Source organism: Macrosteles quadrilineatus, unplaced genomic scaffold, assembly GCF_028750875.1.
Source record: "Macrosteles quadrilineatus isolate MER2022 unplaced genomic scaffold, UCM_ALF_1.0 Scaffold_2__2_contigs__length_208266976, whole genome shotgun sequence".
Classification (NCBI taxonomy): domain Eukaryota; kingdom Metazoa; phylum Arthropoda; class Insecta; order Hemiptera; family Cicadellidae; genus Macrosteles; species Macrosteles quadrilineatus.
Window position 1 is genome coordinate 187,118,113 of NW_026542595.1, and position 13,721 is coordinate 187,131,833.

Genomic DNA, 13,721 nt, shown 5'->3' on the forward strand with positions numbered 1-13,721 from the left:
GTTAAGCACTCAATGTTATTTAAATGGGTTTCATTACCTCACCGAGTGAGTTTTTTCAACTTTACATCACTCGTGAAGTAATGAAATTGTATACATCACGCTTGGGATAGGGAAGTTTAACATGGCGGGTTAGGTAAAAGTATACATTACACTTGTAAAATGATCAGCTGATAGCAACAGTGTGGTGAAGACTGTTCTCCCTTCTAACGCTCCCATGTCTGGCCTAGCTAGCAGCCAGCGACAGCAGCGCTCCTCCTAACGCTCCCATGTCTGGCCTAGCTAGCAGCCAGCGACAGCAGCGCTCCTCCTAACACTCCCATGTCTGGCCTACCTAGCAGCCAGCGACAGCAGCGCTCCTCCTAACGCTCCCATGTCTGGCCTAGCTAGCAGCCAGCGACAGCAGCGCTCCTCCTAACGCTCCCATGTCTGGCCTAGCTAGCAGCCAGCGACAGCAGCGCTCCTCCTAACACTCCCATGTCTGGCCTAGCTAGCAGCCAGCGACAGCAGCGCTCCTCCTAACGCTCCCATGTCTGGCCTAGCTAGCAGCCAGCGACAGCAGCGCTCCTCCTAACGCTCCCATGTCTGGCCTAGCTAGCAGCCAGCGACAGCAGCGCTCCTCCTAACACTCCCATGTCTGGCCTAGCTAGCAGCCAGCGACAGCAGCGCTCCTCCTAACGCTCCCATGTCTGGCCTAGCTAGCAGCCAGCGACAGCAGCGCTCCTCCTAACACTCCCATGTCTGGCCTAGCTAGCAGCCAGCGACAGCAGCGCTCCAACTAACGCTCCCATGTCTGGCCTAGATAGCAGCCAGCGACAGCAGCGCTCCTCCTAACGCTCCCATGTCTGGCCTAGATAGCAGCCAGCGACAGCAGCGCTCCTCCTAACGCTCCCATGTCTGGCCTAGCTAGCAGCCAGCGACAGCAGCGCTCCTCCTAACGCTCCCATGTCTGGCCTAGCTAGCAGCCAGCGACAGCAGCGCTCCTCTTAACACTCCCATGTCTGGCCTAGCTAGCAGCCAGCGACAGCAGCGCTCCTCCTAACGCTCCCATGTCTGGCCTAGCTAGCAGCCAGCGACAGCAGCGCTCCTCCTAACACTCCCATGTCTGGCCTAGCTAGCAGCCAGCGACAGCAGCGCTCCTCCTAACACTCCCATGTCTGGCCTAGCTAGCAGCCAGCGACAGCAGCGCTCCTCCTAACGCTCCCATGTCTGGCCTAGCTAGCAGCCAGCGACAGCAGCGCTCCTCCTAACGCTCCCATGTCTGGCCTAGCTAGCAGCCAACGACAGCAGCGCTCCTCCTAACGCTCCCATGTCTGGCCTAGCTAGCAGCCAGCGACAGCAGCGCTCCTAGATTCTGGTGTAGACACTAGCAGATTTGGAGGAATCACACATAAGGTGCGGGTTGAATTGTTGGGGTGGCACCTCTGACTACAACCTGAATAAAATCCTGGTGGCTCAAAAGAATGCTGTCAGGGTACTTTCTGGCCTTGGCCACACAGAAAGTTGTAGAAAAGCTTTCAAATCCCTCGAGATGTTAACTGTTCCAGTACTCCACACTCTTGAACTAGTAATGCACACAAGCTTCTCCTAATAATCAGAATTTCACAACCACCATACTAGAGGAGCTAGAGACTACAGCCTTACCGTCCACCACAGCAAAAAAATCAGTAAGAAATGATCATATTGGCTGCACAATTCAAAATTCCCTCCTACTGCTTATAAAAAACCTATCAGGAAAAAGAGCCAGTGTACCCAACCAATGATCTTTTTACCTAAGAAGATAATAGAAAACCAAAGAAACAAAAACATTATTGTAAATCAAGAACGAAAATAAAGATGTTTACCTTTATTCGTCTCTGTTGTCTCTTTAAACACTACATTTGTATTAGCTCAGTGAGAGTCCTGGGTTAGGTCATTATTATGTGATACTACAGAGACAATCCTCATGTATAACTTGTGAATATATTAAGGAGAGGAATGTTTCATACAATCTAGGAAATCTGTTGAATAGCCACTTACATCTTGATGTAATGAATAATTATCTTTCAGAACACTGATAGTATTATTCATTCAGTAACGCTTACTTATTAGTAATAAATAGTGTCTGCGATAATCCTACAACGTATACTCTCAACAATCAACTTTGAACAATAAGCAAAAACATATCTTAATTATCTTTAAGCAACTAACATTTGCCTATAATAATAAAATCATTAACACAACAACAGATTCTTAACAAAAGAAAACATAATGATTTAAATGGTTTTAAATTAGGGTGGAACAGTTATGGTAATGAGCCAAAGAAAAACTGCTATACACTGGTTTCTAAATAATACAAAATATCCTACACAACTGTATTTCCCAAAAGAATACTTTAAGTAGTTTGAAAACTGATTGCAAAAGTACACAATCAGTGATCAGTACTGCTTGTAATTTTGAACTACTTATTCATTTTTTAGGAAGCACCATTTTGATTTTCTAGGACCATTTTATGACTAGTTTTCTTAAAGAAAGTTAATTAAATGAGAACACATAGCAATTAAAGCTTTATAAAAGGAATGTTTGAATTACATTTCAAACTTTGTACTCATATAATAAATATAATACTCTTACCAGTCTAATGAAATAAGTCAATCTTAGTTTCCAACTGATTATTCAGTTTTAACATTATGGTCGTATTAATTGTAATCCGAATTCTTTTATTCACTCATACCATCTTGAGAATTATAAGTACAAATGTCAAATATAAGAGTGTCATAATGTATTAGGACAATGTATTAGGATGTATTAGGTCTTCTATTAGTAAATTTATTATCTCAAAATAAATGTAATGGTTGTTTTAAACCATTTTTTTTTATCAGGAATTAAATGTGAGTTTAAAATTCGTGAACAGTTTTGTACTGTAAATGCCTATTTAATTACAGGAACAACATGTTACAATGCTGTTTACAACAACTTGTGTTGTGTTACCTCAGCATAATGCAACAAATATGTTTAGTTCTAGAAAGATTTCTGTATAAACCCTCATAATTCCAAACATGTATATACAATCTATCAAGATATAGTTATTTACACAATTTATGAATGAAAAGGCTTGGCTTAAGAACTGCGCATTACATCAAAAACTCCTTCCTTAGTATCGAAAAAAGGTAGCAAACCTTGAACTAGTCATTAAATTAAGGATTAACAGAGATATGACTACAGTCGTACTTCACTCATATTTGGGTTAAAATAAGCACCTAGGTGGTGTCCCCATCTCATAATGATAATGACTTTTTTGCTAAAAAAAAATGAAAAAAAAAATACATTGGTATTCGCAATGTTCAGAGTATCAATGTTTGCTTAGACCACCAACAGCTAAAAGTTTTTGCTCTCTCCCCCACATACTTATTTTTCACCAAGTTTTTGGGTGATGACTGAGATGGATGTAAGTGTCTCCAAAACAATATTGATAATTTTTTTTATTATCGATAGACTTTCATGGTTATATACTGTAAAATATTGTTGTTTGAGTTTCTCACCAATTTCAACTGTAAAATTATGTGAAAGATCAATGTTTCGGCCTCAATGCAAAGTACCATCTTCAGGTTGACTTAATTTACGCACAGATTCAGATTGGTTACTCTACATTGAGGACGAAAAGTTGGTGAAAAAAATGGATAATCTACTCTCTTTTGACACAGTTGCCATCTCAACACCATGAATCTACAGATTTCAATCAACTTTTCATTGCTAATAGACATTTTCATCTGATCAGAATGACACCCACATGTCTGTGAAAATTACTAAAAATCATTCAATTTTTTCCCAGAATCTATGAAGAATGGCCCAAGTAAATTTATGACCGAGGGGGAGAAAGTATTTGTCGATTCCTGAACCCATTTACTTATTACTTTACTTTAATAACTTAAGTTTTAAAAGGCCTGTATTATCCATTACATTTAAAATAATAAAAAAGATTTATTGGTAGTCATGTAAGAAGAATAAAGGTAATCATTTTTGTTCTAGTAACAAATAAGATTACAAAGAATAAAATTAAGTTACATAGATAATTTAAAATTTTTAAAAATAACCTAAGTACTAGCTATTATAAATCATTATTTTGTAACAAATTAAAAATTTTTAAACAAATAATTTTTTCATGATACGATTAATTTAAAAACCGGATATGCAGAGGATAGGCAAACAGAAGGCACAAATATCAGTCCAAATGCTTTACAAAATAACTAAACAAGAACAGAAGCACAATCGTCAATAAGATGAATATATTTCAGTTTACCATTAGGCCCTCAAGATTGGTATAGTGTTCAAGTATTTTTTGCATATTCAAAGAGATATGTTTAGTTATCAAAAGTGATTGGATTAGACAGTTAATAACATAGTACAAAACTACGTATGGTATACAATTACAATAGACTTCCTTGTCCGCCCCTAGAACAGGACCATCGTCAGAAATTTAAAAAAAACCAAACCGGTAATAGTCAATACACAAATAAAGTGTGTCACACAGGAGACCAAACAGATCCAAACAAATGGAAGTCTACTGTGCTGACATCACTATAATTGTCACAATTGGTAACATTCATTCCAATCCAGAGCAAGTCTTAAAGGAACTGTGCAAACTTACAAAATTTGATTGTTTACTCAACCTCCCAAATCACAACGCCAACGTAAAGCCAAATATTTGACTTTGATTAACATTAATAAACTATTAACTTTAATAGAGATATCTGGTACAAAATGCAATGTGGTTAGGTTAGGATTTGACTACTGATCAAACTAGACATTCCATCCCCATGTTTAAGTTGTCAACAGTTTTTTATCAAAGTCGTTGTGGTCGATGGGAACCACCGACAGTTTGTGCTGATGTAACTTACTGTCGGATACTTTTTTTTACCTAGTCAAACCGATGAAACAACTTTTTGTGAGCTATAGCAACTATTATTACCCATAAACTATGTTAAGAAAAAATAAGGTAGAAAAAAGAATTTTAGGCACGAGCGCATTCTGTGTCTGGCTCACACAACTACGTTCTTTTTAAATAAAAATTTAGCGACAGCTGGTCCATATATGGGATGTCTAATTTAGTGTCCAATAGTCAATGGTTTAGGGTAAATTCAAAATAAATTTATGTTGTTACAAAGAACACAAGAGTGTAGATTTAGAGGTTTTTTGTGAAGATGGCTGCTTTACTTGAGTGGGAAATAGTCCACTGCCACAAGAAACCCAAAACTTGACACTAAACACTAAAATTAGAATTGTCAGTTATTGGGTTGCATCTGAAGACAACTCTCTATCCAAGTTGCTGCCAATGACAGTGAAATGTCCTAATTTTTACATAGTGTTAAGATTACTAAGTTTTGGGGTTCTTGTGCTAGAGTGTACTTTCAAGTTAACCTGCTTCACAAAAAGTCCTTTAAAATAAGTTCAGAGTACCAAATGGGTTCTATTCTTTGTCACAATTTAATCATATTTGCACTATTAATAAAACTGCCTGCTATGACAACATATACAATGCTATGAATGTGTTTGAACAAAACAAAATCAAATGAAGCACTTACCAGTAGGGTTAACTAAGGTATTCGTCACACAACTTCCTGCTTTTTAAAAATCCCCACTGCATGCAAGATGTGATCAAACTTTTCAAATACTGAACATTAATCTGAAAAAAGAAAATAAGGTTTTAAAAAATAGTTCTGGATATAGAACATTTTAAAGTATGTAAGGAAAATAATTATTGTTATCATTAGACACAGAAGTGTAATACATATTATCAAAGCTACAACTAAAAAAAAAATAATAATAACAGGAGTCATGAAAATTGTCACATACGACCACTGGTCAGCTTTTATTAGTTCCATCTATACCATCCTAACATGAGAGAACTTAGCTACAATCTACATTGTAAAAAACTGAAAGGGGTTATGTGTTCAAACGTTCAAACCAATGATGCTTCACTGGAGCCCTAAAAGCTAACATTTAAATTTATCAAAGTCTTTACATAAAGAAAGTTAGGAAAGTAAATAGACTCAGTATTTCATCTATTGCAAGATGATTATAATCTAGCTGATTAGCTTAGTGTTGGGATGATTGCCTCATAGAAGGTTACCGGTTTGATCATGAGAAAAGTCAGTAGTTTCTTAAAGGTTTGAATCTGGGCCTAGCTGTCCTTGGTCATAGTCTTTTAATAAAATGGTCTTGGCTATAGAAATTACCTGTATTGGCCAGTATCAAGCTACACAGAGCAGATCACTCCATCATACACTCATATCGAGGTTAAAATACAAGTACACCCATTATCTCATCTCAATTATGGCAGCAATACGATTTTGAAGTATTCCCCACAATTTTACCGAAAGAAAGTTATGACTGTAGGCCATATGTATAAGATTCAAACTCAAATCAACTAAATATTTCCTACATTGATGAGACACAAACCTAACAAGATTTGCATTTAAGAATAAAGTCAAATTAAACGTACCTGTATGTCACTCTTCTGTCGAGTGTAATATGTCGTCCAAGCCAGAGTCAGATAATATCTCGATGGCAGACTTGCCACTCCTGGTCTGGTCTTGGAAGTAAGGAATAGCCTTCTGCCAACATTCCAGGTTGAGCCTTATCTGCTCTTGACATGCCTTAGCCTCTGGGTAGAGAGATACAAGCACACTGCAAAGTGCAAATAGTTTGAGATTACTTAAGTCTTCAAGGCGGCATTTTGCAACGGTAGTTTTTTTCCAAATCATGCTAAACTATCCCTCGCTTTACTCTTTCCGCTTTATCTTTTTCTCGGAAAAAGGCATGATTTAATTCACAATTTCATCATCAAAATAGAATTCAATAATACCTAGTTTTTTTTTGTTTTTTTTTTGTCCTAAAACGCTAGGCACGAGCCTGAGATTGTTTTTCACATTACTCCGGGCTAGACCTAGGGGTTGCGGCATTATCACTTAGATAAAATCCATTGGAGACTTGGCGGGGATCGAACCCGGGACCTCAGGGACTGAAGTCCCGCGCTCTAACCACTACGCCAGCTCGCTCCCCAAGCGATAATACCTAGTGGGGTCTACTAGAGTTTTGGGTCCATATTTACAACTAAATGGTTCTCTTAAGGGTTTGTAAACTTTTGTAGTAGGTACAAACCTTTTGTGTTTTTTATAGTCTTTTTAAAACCATAAATAAAAACATTCTCTTTCTGATGCACTTACTACGATTAGCAAAAGCTGTAAAAGATTCAGCAGATAATAGACCATGTACTGTATACAGTCTTAGTTGAAAATAATTCAATGATTTGGCATCAGATGTCCCCAGCTACTACTGGATTGCATCATATCGCCTTCATTAAAATTCTTTGAAAAAGTAGTAGCCTATTTTAAGTACAAGTAATTATAACACTTTTTTTAGTTAAAACCCCTGAGAATTTATTTTTAAATTTCAAACAAATTTTAAAAACTGTCAACCTTTTGCTGGTCATGATCACATATAAACTATACTGTATTTGAATCCTTCAAACTCATGCTGCTACTCACTCGTAGACAGGACTGACTACATGAGATAGGAACTCTACTTGGAGATCTGGGATTTTGGCCTTATCCCTGTCCATCATGTCCATGGGGTCTACCCCCATAGCCTTCTCCATGTCACCCTGAGTGAAGAACTCATCGTAGATTAACTTCTGAAAAAAGTAAGTTACATTTTTAGACATAGTTATGAATATTTGCTGTCCCAGAACAATTATATTATTCCTATTATGTGCTTAAAGATTAGGTTACCTCCAAGTGGTTTGAAAAATAAAAATGTAATTCTTTGTGGTCCAAAAGACTATTAGGTTGCCTCAATCAGTCATAGCAACTCAGGTAGAGACAGCTGATGTTGAAAAAAATCCATGCTGTTTGTGTCAACAATGTCATAGAAATAGAGGGTAGCTCTTAGCATGAATTATTAACACTCCCCCTTCCAAAACAGCCCCAGATGAAAAAAATATTTTTATTTCTAGCACTTTATTACATTTATACTTTAAATAAGCATAAAAAAATTACATCTCTGTATTGATATATACGTACTGTTCGCAAATAAAAAAATAGGCCTATGTATATACCTGCAACCCATCTTTACAAATGTAACAGCATATTATCGAGAGTGAAAAGTAGCTACGTTATTTATGGGTCAATAATTTTTTTTAAAGAACATTATATTTAATTCCAACTTATAAAAAATGTAAATTAGAACAAAATTTATGTTTTAGAAAGTAAATAAATAGCACCATTGTACTGTAAACCCGTTTGATAATGTGCAAACACCAATTAGTTTGTCTACAGGTACAGCAGAAATATCCGTCACCCATCTGAGAAGGGTTGTGACAAACTATATAAACAGTAAAACCATTTGTAGAATCAGGATGGGGAGAGAGAGTGACAGCTTGATTTACAATCTTAAAGATAGAAATAATGTCAGTAGGTAGGACATGTGTATGTGACTGACCGCAACACGTCGACACATGGTCCAGTCCTTGGTCTGATCGCTGATGTCAGCACAAGAGATGATAAGGCCTCTGAGCAGCTCTCGATGACGGTCTCGGCTCTCGTCAAATCCCGACACAGACATTTGCTTCTCTTCCGGCAACATTTTGAAATGCACCACCATGTCTGTGGCTGCAACACAACATAGTTTTCAAAGTGAAAAGCTCATGGGTGTCATCCTAGTCAACTGGTTAGCTAGGCATCGGTATGCCAATGGTAGTTTATAGTACACTCTCTTATTAGCTATTTTGATGAGCCACTATTATTGGAAACCACATTTCAAAATGATACGGGGAAAGGTTTATAGTTATTTAAAAGTTCATCTTCTCTGAACACTCAATTTTGAGATCTTTGGGATTTTTTTAAGTCTTTATCACAATATCAGTGTAAAAAGTAATGAATATCACAAGACATGGTGCCAAGTAAATACATTTTTTTAAATATTTTGCAATTTACTTAAAACAAACACTAACACATCAATATCAATATAATACAATGTCCAGAAATAATTTTCACTATCAATATTTCCTCACAACATAAAATAATTCCATAATTTGTTTGTATTTTACTTCAACCTCATACTTATGTATTTGCGGTAAACATGAATAAACGTACCAAGTATCATCTCGCTGATTAGGTCGATGAACTGTTTGAACAGTGTTTCGTCCAAGTGAGCGACGATGTTGCAGCCTTCAGTGTTGAGAATGCACATTGTCTGTGAAACATGGTGTCTCTGTAGGAAAGGGTCAGTAATGAGTAAACAACAAAACGAGGTTCAATATTTCCTAGGAGAAGAATATCTGGAATAATTAGCCTTTAAGCACAGAGGCTGTTTTGAATAAAAAATCTTATTCAATTTCCAGTAATCAATGGTTGGAATTTTATCAATTTAAGGGATATTTCGATTCAAAATAATTCACAAGTTTAAGTTTTTTTTTTCAAACTTTTCTTCACAATAGTGGCTGCAACAATGTCACAGGACAAGTAAGTCTAACCACTCGCTAGGACATTTCCTGTAACCTTGCAAATTTTCTAATTTATTTTGGTTTCAGTTATTCCAGATTTTCATTTCACCTGGTACAATCAATTAAGAAGTTAAAATGTTTCCCTAATTTTGAGTTTTATTTATTTAAAATACATATGTCACTTTCTGACCGACTATTATGCATGTGCGATGTTACATTGTTATATCACCTCCATAACGGAACCCTCAGAGCTGTAGAGCCGAGCGAGTGAGTTGCCCGACCGTAGCTGGAACTGGTTGGTTGTGCCTCGGTGGTCAATGTCGTGACACATTGCAGAAACCAACAACGCCAGCCCCTCTAGTGGCCTGTACAACAAACCATTCTGTTATTTGAGGTATCATAGCAGAAAATTCGTTAGCTATTCGTTCTAAACCAAAACAATATAAATTGAAAATTTATTTCTGTACATTAAAAATGGAGTCAATATTTTCATAGCCCAGTAACCAAGCTTTCACATTCTTAACAAATACACATTAGCTGCCACAAAAAAAAAACAGCTGTAACAGCACTACTGACGGTGTTGCCACTTCGAAGGTCGCGGCCTGGAGTTAAAGGTGGCTCTGGTATAAGTCATACGCATGTGGCTGTCCGAACCATTTGAAATCTGAACCAACAAAAGCACCAAATAAAAGAATCTCTTATTACATTTATTTAACCTAATGCTTTTTTTCAAACTTAAATAAGTATGATTTAAGCACTTATTTTAGCATTAAATCAAATACAACTCAAGCAGAAGAAAAAAAAATTTCTAAAATGTGTTTGTATTTTTTTTCTATTTTTACAACAAGTTATAATGTTAGCTGAAATCCTGCTTCCACATTTAAACTTACGTTAAATGTTTCCTTTCCATGATCCGGCAGTTTTTCATCACAATGAAGGCAAAATGAAGAACTGCAAAAGCGTGAGACCAGTTGTGGTAAGGTGTATCCCTGTACCCTCTTTGGGCATAGAGGATGAACCTTCAACAAGGAGAAAAAAAAAAAAACAGTTAAAAGATTAATTTGTCATGACTTCAGCATCCCACAACTATAAGAGCATTAATACAATTAGTAACAAGGATGCAGAATATTTTTTATTTGAACATTATCACACAATATTATGTAAACATGCTTTATGATGGGTGTGCGGTGTTATTATAATAAAGAGTAAAAGGTCGAGGGTTTTGGTATAATAGAGGTTTAATTTATGAGAGAAATAATGAGTACATGTTGTTATGAGAGGTGATTCGCGATGAATGAATGCAACAATGAAAATTGACATATGGTAATGTGATGGGAATTACAGATGGACTGTTAAAAACAAAGACATATAAAATTAATACAAAAAACAAAGACACTTGACTGAACAATGGGTAAAACCGTAAAACTAAAAGTAAGGTTTAAATCAAACTTTTAATTTCCTCTCAATTTTTTTTAAATTTGCAGCAAATTATATTCCCTATTAAATTTGAGGGAATTTTGAAAATAAAGGAATGACAATGGAAATTAATAAATAATATTTTTTATTCCAAAATAACTTCTACAAAAGTTTAAATAAAATAAACAGATGAAAAACTCTTTTTTTTAATTATGATACTTACTTGGTTTTCAGTAACAAAAACAGTTATCAAAAGTACAAAAAATTTAATATTGTTTGAAAGACAGAAATAATTTCCCAAAAGTTAACTGAAAAATGCCCTTTGCTTTGGATGCAAAATGTTGAATAATGAACGATTGCTAACCATCCCTGTTGTAAACTTCCCTGATACATGTTTTTGTGCTTAACCTTTGGCAAAGGGCTCAATAAACTTGAAAATTAAATTAAGTTTCCCAGTCAGCACATAGAAGTATATAATATGTATTATTTACTTCGAGATAAAGTAAATCTTTAATAAATTATACGTATTGTATTGATATTGAATACATCTATGTTACGTCTATACGTCCCACTTTATTTTGTAAATAATACGTATTACTAATACGTCAATTTACGTAAACGATATAAATAAATAATACGTCAATGATATATGTATATAGAATGTAAATTTTGTACAAGCTAATTTAAAGCAATAATATGTAAATTTATGTACTATTTATGTAAATCATCTTATTTATTTACAGTAATGCAAAAAATATCTGAAACTCATAAAATGGTATTAAGAAATCATTTAGGCTATCCAATTATGTTAAGCACCAAAATAAACATGATAATAAATGTTCTGGTTTGTTAGTATTTGTTTTAATGCATCTAAAAAATGTGTTTTATTTTATAGGAAACAAATTCTCATTAATCTAAAGAAAAACTACAAACTCTGTAATTATTGATATATCATATAATAAGTAATAACTAGGATTGCAGTTGTACCAAACAAAACTCAAATCAGAACAGTAGGCAATAAGTACAAAATACAGCTTTGCAATTAAAAATTTAATCTTTAAGTTCTTAACATCTTAACATACATAACATATAACATCTTAATCTTAACAATAATCTAAGCAGGTGGGTTCTTTTTAGAAACATTGTAAATTCTCGTTCCTGCCTGCCGGAACCACTCTTTTACTTTGGTTTCAAACGCCTTGAAGGTGAACCCGTCTCCATGAGAGGCTGCAACAACTCCTGAAACATGATTTTACAATGTGATACCACAGAGTTTTCACTATAATATTGTTACGTTATAAGCAAGTGTTTATAATATTAAGGTCGTTCCTACTTTGTCTTTTAACTTAGAAGATAGTTTTAGGGTATTCAAAAAAATTGACTCTCGATAATCCGACATGGTAGTAATGCCACTAGACACTAAAAACTTAATACTAAATGGCAATTTCTATACTAAATACTCTATGAGTATAAACTCAGGAATATTTTGCATGGCCGGTTTGAATGGTAAGCAAAGTACACGGTCGCTGCAAAGCAAAAGGGCGGGTCCAATGTTCAGTGTTAAGGATACCAATAAATGCACTCATTTATCACTACTTCTCTGTTATCTATTTGGACTAGTCTGGTAGACCTTTGCAAGTTTTGGACATACAAAATCATTTTTATTTACTCTAGTTTTTCCCAAGTATCCATATACAATCGTTACTAATAACAATGCCGTAATTAGAGTACTTGCGGCTCTAGGTCAAATTAACCTGAGTTATTCCACGATCACGGCGAAAAATCGTGAACATTTCCTGTGATCATGAAACATTATCATTGCCACCTGCGATCACCGTGAAATCGGGAAAAACGCCACCGGTTGGTTGTCAAACTGATGCCCATTAGGCCTGTAAGTATCGGATTATTGAGAGCCAACTGTAGTTAGATTAGCAGAGGTCAAGTAATGATTGACAATAAGTTTTTTGGCTATAGATATCTATAATAAGTCAAAATTAATTGTTAACCTTGTTATTACAAGTTAACTTGTTAACGTGCAAAGTGCTGTCAAAGTTTAAATATTACTTACTTAAATCCATGTTAATTTTTTTCAAAAAATATAGGCCTGTTACTAAGAAAAAACAAAATGAACAAAGTAAATGAGTTTGCGCTAATTTTGATGAATTACACCTCAAAATACCAAAATTTCAGTTGTTTACCATACTCTGTTGATGCCCTTAGGCCTACTTATGATTATGAGACTGAAGATGACACCTACGCTCTTGTCCCTACAAATATCTGCCACAGTCTTGCTGAGATTGAATATAGATTACAGTAGAGAGTCAAAAATCCGAACCAATTGGGACCGTAGGTAGTTCAGATTATTGATTCGTTCGGATTTTCAAATATAGCCTAGAAATGCCTAATAGAAACATAATTATAGGCCTACAGTATTAAAAATTCTGTTCTAGGACACAGATTTAAATTTAAAAAATGAAATTTAAAAAATGATTTTTGTGCTTAGGTATTTATATTATATAACTGAAATTCTTTCTTGAAAAAATATATAGAGCTTATACATTGGAAAAGAACAAAACACAGACTGGTGCGCTCGGCGCGTTCACTCATTTCCCTGCCAGGCGCCGACTGTTTGGCCCGCGAAATTGTAAAACATCGGTTGTCTCTGTGCTGATTCAATATTTAAACCCTTAGGAGAGGTTCAGATTGTTTACGTTTCGGATTTTTGATGTTCGGATTTTCGACTCTCTACCGCAGATGAAAATAAATCAAATATTTCACACAACATAAAAAAAGTTCTCATAAATATTAAGTTGGGTTGCTTTTTTAA

The 13,721-nt window shown here is 35.4% G+C and overlaps 1 protein-coding gene across 1 annotated transcript in view; it reads right to left on the bottom strand.

Annotated features, from left to right (window-relative positions):
- Positions 1-4,998: 4,998 nt before the first annotated feature.
- The window catches only part of LOC128985393 (cGMP-dependent 3',5'-cyclic phosphodiesterase-like), a 32,933-nt gene continuing 24,210 nt past the window's right edge, over positions 4,999-13,721 (bottom strand). Inside the window, exons 10-16 of the mRNA XM_054404850.1 lie at positions 10,369-10,497; positions 9,708-9,843; positions 9,129-9,246; positions 8,476-8,645; positions 7,524-7,669; positions 6,479-6,663; positions 4,999-5,659 (exon numbers count right to left, since the gene is read on the bottom strand). Of these exons, the coding sequence (XP_054260825.1) occupies positions 6,486-6,663; positions 7,524-7,669; positions 8,476-8,645; positions 9,129-9,246; positions 9,708-9,843; positions 10,369-10,497 (877 nt within the window). The 3' untranslated portion in view covers positions 4,999-5,659; positions 6,479-6,485. The remainder of the gene's footprint in view (positions 5,660-6,478; positions 6,664-7,523; positions 7,670-8,475; positions 8,646-9,128; positions 9,247-9,707; positions 9,844-10,368; positions 10,498-13,721) is intronic.